The sequence below is a fragment of the Strix aluco genome, chromosome 3 (genome assembly GCF_031877795.1).
Source record: "Strix aluco isolate bStrAlu1 chromosome 3, bStrAlu1.hap1, whole genome shotgun sequence".
Lineage (NCBI taxonomy): Eukaryota > Metazoa > Chordata > Aves > Strigiformes > Strigidae > Strix > Strix aluco.
In genome coordinates, this window is record NC_133933.1 from 54998193 (window position 1) to 55012167 (window position 13975).

At 35.7% G+C, this 13975-nt stretch overlaps 1 protein-coding gene across 12 annotated transcripts in view; it reads right to left on the bottom strand.

Annotated features, from left to right (window-relative positions):
* Positions 1–13975, bottom strand: part of QKI (QKI, KH domain containing RNA binding) — a 169478-nt gene that overhangs the window by 55487 nt on the left and 100016 nt on the right. For all 12 annotated transcript variants that reach the window (XR_012622508.1, XR_012622509.1, XM_074818624.1 and 9 more), the window contains one exon: positions 754–897. Coding sequence is in view for 10 of the 12 variants with exons in the window: in XM_074818624.1 (XP_074674725.1) it covers positions 754–897 (144 nt within the window). In the remaining 2 variants the exon portion in view is untranslated. The remainder of the gene's footprint in view (positions 1–753; positions 898–13975) is intronic.

The following is a 13975-nucleotide window of genomic DNA, read 5'->3' on the forward strand; positions in this document are numbered from 1 at the left end:
TCCTCCACTGAAAAAGATATAGTTTATTTTTATCCTTTTATAATGGCACAAAAGTGGTGGCAAAAATCAGCACAACATGCAAGTTAATGGCATGGGATGCACTATACAGCCACACTGAATCACCTTGCTTTGAGTGAGAATTCAAAGCAGATCTAAGAGAAGGGCTCTCACAGGTTAATTCTGGACCCTGAAAAAGGCTTTAAGTCATCTGGCTGAGCAGAAGGCAGTTTATATTATCAAGAAATGAGAAAGAAAAACCATTTTCCAGTTCCACTATATTTATTTTTCGCCAGCATATTGACAGCAAAGTTTTTTGATACTGTGTTCCTGAAGGTTTTTGTTCTTTTTGGAAGGTGTTTAATGTGATGATCTAAGAAAAGATGCCTTCTTTTCTTAAAGTACCAGAATCATCTCAAAGTGAAACATAAAAGCATGTCATACTTCCCCAGACTTAAAGTGATAGCTCATGTTTGTAACAGTTCAGCATCACCTTTTAAATTAAAGGTGACAAGAAATTCCTGCAACTATACCTAAAACAGGCTAAAAAAATTTAACATCTATTAAAAATATTATTCTGTTATGAGGAATAATTCAATCTGGGACGAGACATTTTAAAGATCACTAGAGTATTACAAAATAATATGTAAACTTCATTTTAGGATGCTGCTCTGCAGGCTTACTCTTACTGCTGCAGCATTAATTGTATTTCAGAAGTAACTTCTAGAAATTGAAGACTTGCATAGAAATACTTACTGCAGGTATCAGTAACTTTTTGACTTCTTCAACAGCCCTCTTCAGTTTTATTTCTGCTCTGTTCTGAGCATCCTCCACAGTGATAAGTACATGTAAATCTTCATTCAGGTGTTCCCAGTTGGGCTTGCCTCGGTTCTGTTCTTCCTAAAAAAAATTAAAACATGGAAGCTGTGAAGCACTGTTACATTCTGTACAAAACAATCACATAAGACAAACTGTGAGTACTATGAACTGTATTTTCAGCCAGATGGGAAAAGACTTCTTCATACTGTGGAGATTGTTTTGTTTCATGTGGTTACTTAACAAGAACTCAGGCTTCAAAATATCTTTTGGGGGATTTTGTTTGTGTTTTGGAACCTCATACTTTTTTTTTAGACTACAAAACAAATGTGATTTCTTATTCCCAACCAACCAAAGGAACCAGAATAAGTACTGCAAACACAGTATTGCTTTCAATATTCTTTGAAGCCTTTCAAGGGTTAAACAGATAAAATATACTGGTGGTTAAGCAACCTAGTAATTTCAAGAAAAGTGAAACAGATACCATACACAGGAACTCCATCTGAATCACTCCAAAGGACAAGAGAGCAATTCTTCAGTGTTAAAATTTGCTTTTAAATACTCATGAAAAGGCTATTTTCAAAGCAGAGCGACATGTACTGGATGAAGGGCAGAGAGGAGGAGATGAGAAGGCTTTAATACTGAAGACACAGAACAACACGTAACAAGACTGTCACCATTACACAGGTACTCTGTTATGTCGATGGTATTAATAATCCCAAAGATAAAAGCTTAGTAACATTTTCAGAAAAGGAGGACATGCTAAAACGTGTTTTTTTTTTTAATGTAAACATTTTTAACCAACATCTATCAGTAAATTTAAGTAACACATTCAAGTATCTGATCTTTCAAATAAGAAGATAATGAACACAACACAGAAGCTTCCCAATTCCATTTTTATTAAACAGTGAATAAAGCTAGCTAAATTTCCCAGAAACATAATTTAAGCCTGACAATATTTAAAATGTAATAAAACAATTAAAAGGGGGGGTGGGGATATCAAAATTTTTAAATGAGAAAGGTTTATTGTAACTTTTGAATCTAAATAAAGGCCCTAAGACAAAACCCAGTTATTTAAAACAAAATCCTGGGTATAACAGAAGAGCCTCCTATTTGCAAGACAAACATCTGTGGCTTAACCACAATTCATATTTAAAAAAAAGGCAAGCAAAGTTAATTGCAAATGTGTCTTTTTCCCCAAATTTCATTAAAATTCCTCCAGGAAATCAGACATGCAGAGGAAATGTTTGAAGATTTAATACTAACAAATACTTGCAGTACTTTATATTCATATATACCTGAGGGAGCACTGTTCCTTCGAATGTTCTATCTTTAATTGAGCTGCTTTAAGTCTGAAATGTTTTGTGGAATAGACAAGGATAAAAATGGGGAAAAAAAAAACCAATCATGAAAGCTGTATAGAAAAATTATGTAAAAGAATCAGTACTTTGAAGGAAATTTCTTTTCACTATTATTCATGTAACATGTACATACTCCATACTGTCAGCTACAGTGATTATTTTCTTTAAATGTTATCTTAGCCAACTTCCTAAACAATGGTGGCTGTGAAAATATCTCTGTGAATTTCAGAAACTGAAAAAAGAGAGAAAAATAGTCCTCATTTATAAAACAGAATCTGATGCAAAGAGCAGCTGAGTTATAACATGTTCTCTGATGTAATTTGATCTTTGAAAGAACTATCTACCACAAGGTATTTGCAGCTTATTTCAATCAATCATGATCAAAACTCCATTATTACTATTTAAACAATTCAATTTATTATTATTATTTTTAATCCAAAGCAGGAGTGAGTTGTTTTCTTTTAAGATGGTGACAAGCTATATTAATATGAGGTAATACAAAGTATTATGTTTCAGGTATGATAAATGAGAGAAGGTTCCTAAACCAGCAGAGGGCAGAGCAAGAAACATGCTGCTACCTCTTCTTGCACTGACTGGTGGTGAGCTGACACAACCCTGGAATGGGAAAGTACCGGTTACTAACACGAGATGCATGGTAACCTGCACAACTATAGTACCACAGGAGGAAAAAAAAAAAGCCAAGAGAGACAAATGACAATGAAAGGTGTTCCCAAGCAAAACGGCAGGTTCTGTTCCTAAAATAGAAGGAATGTCTAAATGCAGTTTTAGCTACCATAAGTGGCATACTTATACACAGGGTGGGCAAACATAAAGGGGCCTTAGTGCACTGCATAGATTTCTTTCATAATGAAAATAATATGGTGCAATGTCTCAAAAACTTGGAAGATTTGGAGGAATTACCACCTGTCAGCAGCAAAAAATAAAATGCATATTGTTATAGTGGATGTATGCCCGATTTGTAACTTTTAGAACACACAAAAATACTTCCTTTGTTATATAAAACAAATAGCATGCCTTTCTGTTAATCAGTATTTAAATATTTCAGATTAACATAATCTCAACTATTGGTGCTGTAATTCAAATTATTTTGGTGCAGCATGAGGATTTTTTTGTTCAATTAAAAAAGAAGCTGCACATAGGACAACAAACAGATGATATTGATACTGTATATTTTTTTTTCCCACAACCTCTAATTTAGTTTTAGGTGGAACACACTGTGTGTAAGGTCAATAATTACACATATTAAGGTCAGAACTCACAGCACAAACAATCATACAAATACTTATCAGTAAGATAACTGAACTAGTATATGACTAGTTCTATATATGCTCTTCTATGGTCATGAAATACATTAATAAAAGTCCTGTTGTTGTGGCAAAGGGTAAGACTGAAAGAAAGATTAAGAATAAAAGTCCATGCAATATGTTTTGAAAAACCAATTAGTCAAAAAAAGTAAGAGAACGGAGTTTGGAACGGGCTTCTAATTTCTTCAGTTCTACCTCAGTGCACTGGGGCTTCCAATTCCTCCACTGCTTCCATACTGTTCCATGAGGTGGCTTTCCTAGTAGATGAACAGGTTTCCAAGAAATGTCTTTTGGTTTATTGAAAATGCTAGTTAAATATCATACCAATATGTATGTTCAATTTTTTGTTTGTTTTTATCAAAAGCTGGAAATTCAGGTCTACACTAGGCCACTCATGCAAACAAAGTCAGATGCAAGATGTATGACAGGGCTAGGCTCATGGAAGGAGAGATACCCTGCAACTTCTTGCAGTTAAGAGTTGCAATTTTTTGTGCTACCTCATTCTCCTTTTAAATCCTGAAAGGATGGTTTGCAAAAAACACATTTTCCCCCCAAGTGACAAAAACTAGTCCTCTGTTCAACAAGTCTTGAAAGCATCTTTTCCTAACCCTGTTTTATCGTAGAAAAGGCTAAATTGAACATATCTGCAGTTGGAAGGTGTCCTTTCTTAAGACTCATGAAATATGGTCCAACACTCTAAGGATTAGTTAGGATTTTCCTTTGAAATTCTTTAGGGAGAAAAAGGTGAAAGTATGAGCAAGAGAGAATGACTACAACTTGTCCTGTTGCATAACACTGCAGAAAAAAAACCTACAAACTTGCTATCTTGAAGTAAATTGTAGCTATGACAAACCAGATTACTTCACAGAACCAGCGAATGGCTGATGTGGGAAGGGACCCTGGACATCATCCCGTCCAACCCCTGTAATCAGTCAAGCAGTATGTTGCTGAGGGCCAAGTTTTAAATATCTCCAAGCATGGAGACTCCACTCCCTCTCCAGGCAACCTGGTTCAGTGTTCAACCACTGTTCAGTCACAATAAAAAAAAAGCTTTTTCTTATGTTTAAATGCAATTTATTTTATTTCAGTGTGCCCGTTGCCTCTCGTCCTTCAGTAGCAAGTGTTGAGCAATTCAGCCTGGTTGCCAAGTCTATCTATAGAAAAAGCAGCGAAGAGGAACAGAAATTGTCATGAGAATTATTTTGGGCAAAAAAAATTTGTTACCACAGCAGGAAGGGTATGCACATAGAAGAAACAAACATCACCAAGAAAACCAGAAAACCTGAATAAAATCCTCAGGGAAAAACAAATTCAACTGCATATATTCAAAATTCTATTGCATACATAAGAAGTAATTTACAGCGTGAAGTTTTCCTGCATCCCAGAGATTGTTTATGGAAGAATTATACAGGAAAAATGGAGGCAGTGAAGATGCAGGAAACTACAGAGTAAAATGATTTATGCTACAGCCTTGGGGAACAACAATATTAGAAAAGCTTAATTACAACCAAACTATCTTGTCTGCTAAATTAAAGAACATTAAGAGCAGCATAACTGGCAGATGAAATTTCACTGTGCTCCTTGTTTGGCAGAAATTTCAGTATCCTTAAATATAGCCTAATCCTGTAAACAGATTTTGCTTTCATTCTGTTGCCTGTGCATATACACTCATTATCCTCAGGGTACCTATACACAATAATGGACTTGAATCTGCTCAACATTTATCTTGCTATTAAGGTCAATGGACCAGGTAGTTTTTGAAAAAAAATCTTGCTACAACTGCTTGACATTCAGTTGCACAAAAATAAAAGTAACAAAACTACAGATTTTTTTTCCCCTATTATTTTCTTGGAGAGGGATTTAGGGGGGAGCCAAAAAGCAAGCAGAAGATGCAACTGACTTTCATCTATACAGCCATGCTTTAATATTAGAAAAGTTGTTCCATGAGGAGAAATACTGAAGTCCAGTTCCCTGTTGATTTGTGTCTTGTGTTTTCCATACACCTTACCCCACCACAGTTAACTCCAAGCCATGGTCTTATACCTTCTGCATCCTAGTTCTTTAAGGCCACTTCTATTTACATCTTTGTATCCCAAAGTTTCCTTCTTAATAACTTGACTATACACTTCACAAGAGAGACAGAGCAATTTACTAGCTTTCTGTAAGCTATGCAGTGCAGATGACTGAAAACTCAGTACATCCCTTCCCTCAACTAGAGGTATTAAGTTCGGCCTCTCCTCTACCTTGCTAATAACTTTCAAAAAACTTTAAACTCAAAGGAAAGAAGTGTCTGTCAAACTTGACCAAAATTGTTCAAAAGATTCAAATGGTGAAAGGAGAAAATATTTTCAGAAAGAAAACCATCATAATATTTTATCAAGAACTTTAAAAAAAAAATCTCAAACTTTATTTCTCACCGCAAAGGCCTAAAGACCTTCACAGTATGGTCAACTCACTAAAAAAAAGTTGACAAATTAAAAAATGATGAAGTAGAATCCAGTTATTTCCAGCTGTCAGAATGCCATTAAAGGGAAATTAAGTAAAACACTGAAAAGAAATACTTTCCTAGTATCTGTTTACATGCAGGCAAGGATATATTAGTTAGACAATAAAGAAAGAATGAATGCAATGCGGTAAGAGTGGAAGGAAGTTTTCCACATGGCATTTTCAGAAAGCTATGGCCCATAGTAATAAAAAAAAGTGCAACTCCCATCCTATGCACTTTTTCCACTCTAACTCATACAGTTTCCAGTAATGTCCACTAGAAAATACAAACATAGCTCAGTACGAACAGCAGGGGCCTTTTAAAAAATAAAGCCACTGGCTCAAGGAAATGTTGAGAATGGACCTTAGTATCCTCACTCATCTTGAAGTGATAGGTTATTAAATTTTGTTTTCACCAACCTATTACAAGAAGCTGCTCTCCCTACTGAATGACAAGAAACACAGAAAAGCTAAAGGGGAAGAATGTTTTCATAGGATGTCAAACTGAATGCTAAAATTAATAGGCATCACAATAGCTTTAGTCCTTTAAACCATACAAAGGTTTAATTCAAGCATATTCTAAGAACTTTAATTAAAATTATCCTAAGATGTATGAAACAGTATAATCATTCATAGCCACTTCTCACAGTCAAATGGAGGAGATATGATGTGGAGAGAAGAAATTCAGCTATTTAGTAAAATTACCACAATAATTTTGTCTAATAAATCATGCTATAGGTACAATTGACAGTAGTTCTAGCTGAATGTTTCTTTTCCATAATGAAAACATTCACACATATGTATCAAAGTTTTAAAAATAACTGGAAGAGCAGTTTAAAAGAAGCTGTGTGAGTTAAAAAAAAATCTACGTGTTGATTTAAAGAAAATTTGAAACAAAAGTTAAACTTTCTAAAAAGTGATAAATTAAAAAGGTCATTGTAAGCAAACTGTAGTCCTGCTTGATATGTATTGTAGCCATGCAACAATGTCAGGTCTGAATTAATGAGTCCGAGAGAAACATTACTCAACCATTCAGAATGGATTACACCTTACTTAACCTTTTGTCAACACAGTTGAACTAGTAAAAGCAAGCCAGAGGAATCTAAGAAGAATGCTCTTTTCCCTATACTAAGTCATTACTCCCTTTCAAGGGCCACAGGAGTTGTCCATCTTTTGTTGTTCAACATAACTTTTGTTCTCATAATTGTTCTTTCTGCCAACCTGAGCTACAGAACTTTATTTTTAAGTTTTTGGTGTCTCTGCTGCAGAGATAGTTGACAACATTTGGAAGACAGGGGATTTCTGTAACATATTGTGCAAGGAATAAATCACTTGTAAGTCTCAAGATATACAAATAACTTCACATCAGCTGATACATATTCATGAGAGCTTTAGCCCTAATGAAACAAAAAAATCACTTGAATTGTCTCTTATTGTTGTCTAATTGCATCCTTTTGTGACCAATCTAACAACTTCAAAGGGTTCACGCCCCTTGCCAGGCAGTTACTCCTCCACTAGGACTGGCTGGAGCACCACACCAGCCTTTCAGAGAGCCAGGCCAACATGCTGATGCAGCAAAACCACAGCCCCTCCCCCCTCCCCCCTCCTATTTTCTGCTGGACAAGTGAGTTGAATAAGATCATAAGGGGCTACTGAGTGACAACACAAGGTCAGTGCTGTAATTGAGAAAGGGAGAAGATGAGGGACCATATAATTTAACACGTAACTGCCACTTAAAGACTGGCTTACCATGTCTCATGAAATATCCTAGGTGAAATCTAATTATGCATGCACCACAGACGGAACACACAGTTATCTTTATTATCTGACATGAAGCAACTTGTTCATCTTTGTAAGAACTAGGTATTAAATGCTAGTATGTAGTAACAATTTAAATACAGGCATCGAGTTTTCTACTTCCATTTTTGCCAGTGAGTGTCTTGACAGGACTGTCCAGTGGAAAACAAAAAAAACCCTGAAAAACAATCCACACCCCCAACCTTCATTCACAAGTGTATTCACATGATATACTCCTGACATTTCAATGAAAGCTGTTACTTTGGAAGAGGCCTGCAAACAAAATAAGTTCTTAGTTAAGTAGCAAAAATGGAAGTTTTTATCAGATGAGACTCCAAGCCAGCCCTGCAGAAAACCAGTTTAAAATGATGCACTAATTACAGTATCTGTTTGAACAACAGAAGTAATTTTATAACATGAAGCGTCAGAACACACTGATTGTCCTAACCCCTGCTGATAAACTGCTTTAATTGTGCAGTTACAGTCAGGCAAATTAACATAGACTTTTGCTCCTACTGAGCTTCTAATGGTAGCAGTTCACAAGCAAAAAGCTGTGAAAAAATAATGCAACAAAAGAAATGCTGAAGGAGTAACAGCTGGTCAGGGAAAACACTGTAGCTTACTTCACTTTTAGAATTTCTGATTGAAGTTTTCTCCCATAAAAGTAACAGATTAAATTAATTGCTTAAATTAAGTCACATACTTATTGTTTTGAATGTCAGACAAGTTAGTATTATTTAGTATGTTTTTATTTATCCATTATTACTGTATTCTAAGTCCCCTTCAAGACAATCCTGCATGAAGAAGTGCATGTCTTCCAGCTCACATTAAACTAGCTGGCAGCTGCCAAACATCGTCAAAGGGCATTATCTAAAAAAACTTTTAAGAACTATTCTGAAAAAAACTGATGGCATAAAACCACCTAATGTTTAAACGGACACAAAAGGATTCTGTTCTCTGTCTCAGAGCCTCCACACAGACTTTGTGTTCAGGAAACTTCAAACCAAGCACCGCCCCAAGTTCAGATCTGCCCTGCAGTCAAAATGGTTCCGACATGCACAAAACACCACACTGGATATTTCTAAAGCTGTGGCTTCACAGCACAATCGAGCGATCCAATAATCATGGTCTGCTGACAAGAGAAGCAGCCCCTGTCACTGCCCAAGCCAGCGCACTCATAGCCCCCTGCTTCTAGCTGGACAGTGAATGGCTGCAGAGAGCGGAGCCAGCACACACTCTCCACCACAAAGGGTAGTTTCTGTGAAATAGGCAACAGGACTGCATCTCTCCAGGATTTTCTTCTTGCATATTTGTTTCAAGTTGTGCCAGTGTGAAAAATAAGAGCAATGATTTGTGGAATGAGCTGTATTGCCGAGCGCTATCAAAACCCAGGAGCCTGTTAAGACTGAATATTGCAGTTTGGGGATAAATGTAAGAAACTTCTCAATGCATTGGTATCCTCAGGGAATAAATGAGAATTTAGCACATGAAATGCACAGCAAGAACAAAACACCTGGGTATATTTGTTAGAGATGAATACAATAATTAATACTGATACTTAACATTACCATGAAGTGTCAAACTTTTATCTAGTCAGAATGAGGCTGTTCATTTCTCTGACTTTCAACTACAGGTGAGTTTTAACATTTTTAACTTTACCAGTAATCCTGAAGTAGGAAGTTTCATACGGAGACAGAGTTACCCTGGTATCCAAGTAAAATTTTATTCCCCTACAGCAAAGGGAATAAGCAGTACAAGGCATTTCACAATACTGTGATTATTTTCACACACTGACCGCTGTTAATGTATCTGTAAACAAGTATCAAATTCCCTTGAAAGAAAATTAATAACCAATAAAACTTGAATGCAATGTCTTCTTGATTCAGGGTTATCTTCAGATGGCTTTTTGAAGAGAAGTACCTCCATATTCTGAATCTCAAGGTACAAAAGACATTTTTAAATGAAGGCTTAGATCAACAAAACCTAATCTGTGACAGCAGACACATTCCTCAGAGCATTCTCTAATCAGGAAATACAGACAGTAAGTTTATTTCAACTCATGACTCAAGTCCATTCATTAGCACTCACTAATGAAATTAACTTCAAAATAACCTGCAACTGTTCTAACATCACTTCTGCATAAACCTGTCTGCCCCTAAGTTTATGAGCATTTATTAATCAGTGTAAAGCTGATTCCGCTATTCAGCTTTGATAAAGAAAAGCTGACAAAAATAAGTATTCTTTCATCTACCTTAGTATCAAGCAGCACCTAATACACCGTGCACTTTTATACACACAGATATTACTCAGTTTACAGAGTCTTAACATACTTTAGAAGTTTTATTTTACCGATCATTAACAGGATGTTAAAAAAAAAAAAAACAGAAAATATATCCAGAATAGGCCAGATTTTATGAACTAGTTATTCCCTAAAAATGTATTTCTTAAAGTACTGTCAACATGTCAGTAACATCATATTTTACTATATAATACTATTAAATTCACTTTAAGTACATAAAGATTTTTTTGTGTATCTCAGTTTTTACTTAAGCAGTATTCTAGTTGTATTATATTTTAATTTACCATTATATTTCTACTGAGGAGGAAGACTAGTACACCAAGGTACTAGCCTTGCTAACACATGCCTCTCTATTTCACCCGAAAACTTACCAAGGCGTCTAAAACTCTGCTAAGATACATGCATAAAGGCAAAATATTCTTAACAAAATCGGAAGCCTGATGCCTGTTTTTCATCTGGGATTCTCAAACTAGGAGAGTTAAAAGTGTTGAAATCCAAAAGGACCTAATCTAATCTACTTTCCAACTCTTGACTCAAGGCATGGCAACTTCAAGAAAGTTGCTTTAAGAAAGAAGTTGCAACTCCAAGAAAACACAAAGTAACGGTCCAGAGGTTGGTACACTGGTCCATGGAATTACAGTCAAAATCCTAATACTGCCTCAGCCAAAAATGCATCAACATCACCATGCCTATGTTCCAGGAATGCCCTAACACCAGACCAAAGAAAGGTGTAACAAGGCACTTTCCACTTTGTCCTTTAAGAAGGCAGATCACTGCCCAGGAGGGGAGGGATAAAAAATAATAAATATATGCACAAAGTGCTGGAGGCATCTCCAGCCCCATGATGAAGGATGTTACCAGGAGGTGGGTTCCCATTCTTTTACTTAGGACTGGAGACTTTTAGCAGTTGTGAATGATTGGGTAGAACATGTAAATACCACTTTCAGAAGAACCTTTATTTCCAACTTCAGCGTAAGCACCTTAGTTTTTCCTTTTTCCATTCATATGAAACTTTTACTTTCATCTGTGCAATGAACGCAAAAGATGGAAAGCGTGATCAGAGCCTGTGGTTTAATGATTTGGGAACATATGGAAAATACCTGACCTGTGGTTTCACATTTCTGAATACTTTATTGTTTAAAGAGAAGTGCTACCACTACTCCTCACCTGTATTTAAGGGGAAAAAGTGTGTATTCATTGGTTTCTCAGTCTTCTAGTCTACACAGTATAGTACTTAAGTATTTCTTTAGAGATTTTCTTAATAAGTAAAAAAAAAAAAAAAAAAAGGACAAAAAAAAGGACAAAAACCCAATTCCAAAACACTGTTCTTGACTGCAATTTGGACAACCATTTACAGCATACTGGATTTTGAACACTGCAATCAATGTAGTATTCATCACTAGCACTTCTAAAAGTAAAAAGAATAAAACCAATGGTATTTTTGTATTCAATGGAGAACATGACCAGGTCTTAGCCTGGTAGCATAATTTTACACTTTTTGAAACATTTTCTTTCCTCTTTTGAAGTACTATCATGTAACTTTCAACAATAGTAACTGCCCCAGATAATTGTGGCATCTGTCTTTACTGTATTTCAACCATTTTTATTTCTCTAATCCATGTTTTATTTCCTCTCTGCCATGCTTAGATTTGATTGCTGCTTTGCATAGCAAACCCGGTCAACACTTGAACACTCGTTCCTCAATAATTTGAGCTCAGTGTTGAATTGATCAATTTCGCAGTTAAGCTCATCCTCAAACACCTGTGCTCCAGCTCTTCTATGACAGCTCCACATATAAGTGATCTTAAACAAACCATGAGGGTCAAGAAATAACAAAATAAAACCACAGTTTTCTTCAGGTGCTATTCCTGTTTAATCTAAGCATGAATTCCAGCAATTTTCACTCATTTTTGCTAAGTCTAAGAAACAGACAAAGCTACATTAATTCATACATAATTTGATTTTTTTTAAAAAAAGACAACTAGGAATAAGTGACTTTTTTTTTTTTGTATTTCAGACTGAATTTACAGGACTGTTAAAGAAAAGGAGTAGAAAGAAATACAAAGAGAAAAAATGTAATAGCTAAGTGACCTTTTGGAGCTATCAGAATAAATAGAGCTGCTTACACCCTGTATTTTAATGCCAACATATCCACACATCTACTTTCCTAATCTCAATTTGCCTATCACTTTCAGAGTCCTGTGACTCAGCCTCTGCTTGAAAATCCAACCATTTTGCTTTTAGTGTTTCCTCAAGGATAAGGCGCATATATGCCTCACATATATATGAAAAAATAGAAGATATATCAATAGGGATTTATCTGCATAAATATTGGTGAAGGTCTTAAGGGAGCATATTGTAAAGACAACTTTGTAAAATGACAATATAGTCACGCCAGCCCTTCACTTTTTTTAGTTACAAAATAATTGTAAGCCTTTAAAAGACAGAACTACTCCTCCCCATTTTCTCATGCTGTTAACATTTACAATAATGTGATTACTAACCTCCTTAACATCTTTTCAGAAACTTCTTAACACTTAGTAAGAAAAGTGAAATTCCACTCACTTCAAATCTTTGCAGAAAAGTATACGAAGATGTCACTACAGAACACTAACAGAAACTCAGATTGAAGATGTTAACATAACCTCAGTGTGCCAAGAAAATTGAAAAGTACCACCCCTTAACCTGTAATGTAATAGACGAGTTTCAGATAGTTACAAAACCACACAAAACTGCCAGCCAAATTTAAGAAAATCAGAAGGAAAACTTCCCTATTCACCCCCGAGGAAAAACTCAAACTGAAGTAAAAAAAACCAGGTTCATAGTTTTTAATCTTCATATGCACAAAAAAGTGACCTCTATTTAAGAATATGAACAGTTACCACTGTTTCTTTAAAACTGAATGACTTGTAATGTAAAATAACATTATTTTTATAGTAATATGTTGTTAGTTTTATTTTAGTACATAGTGATCTTTAGGTTTTTACTATTTGTCAAAGCAACAAAAATAAGAGACTCATGACTCAAACCAAACATACCAAGGTAGTAGTTAAGCTTTGAATAACTTCACGAGCCACAAAGAAACTGTTCTTGTTCAGTGAAGTTTAAAAAAATTAAAAGTAGGAAAACAAACATTCATCACCTCTGCTTTTTTAGATTGGTTCAGGGCCAGGTTGGGGAGGCGAAAGGGTAGAAGAAGGGGAGTCAATTTAAACTTTAGTACTTTAACCAGTAACACTTTGGCAACAGTACTTTTACTGCTGAGCTACAAGAACGCAGCAAAATGCAGGAAAGAGGCTGTGCGCAGAAAAGCAAAGCTGTTTTTACTGCCAGGGCCAGTCTGACATGGTTGTAATGCCAGAGCTTTAGCTCAAAACCTGTATCTTGCACTGCTTGGGAATGGCTCTTTCTGTAAGATAACTGTGAGTTTTGACAAGAACATGCATAGTCAGACTGCCAAAAACAGAGGTGGGGGGAGTAATCAATGTTACAACAGATCTCATGCATAAGCTGAACTGCTTTGCAGAATCCCGACCTTATTGAAAAATAGGGTATCAGCCCTGATATGATTACACCTAATATTTTTATTTCCCCTTTCTTATTTCAATCCTTGGAATGAATGTGCCTTGAAGATTTCCTGAAAATGCATAATGAAGAGCAGGTGTCTGAATCACTCGCTTCCTGTAGGTCTGCAGGGATGGCAAGAAGATTCAAATGCCTAGGCAGCTAAATGCTATCCTGAATAATTAGATTCAAATCACCTCTTATGCCAACAAGAAAACACAGCGCTAAACATAAACCAAACTTTTTTATAAGTGGTTGCTTAAATGAATCTTGCTAGCTTTTAAACACAATGTCTGTGCTTATAATTAGAATACTGATCTTACATAGTAACC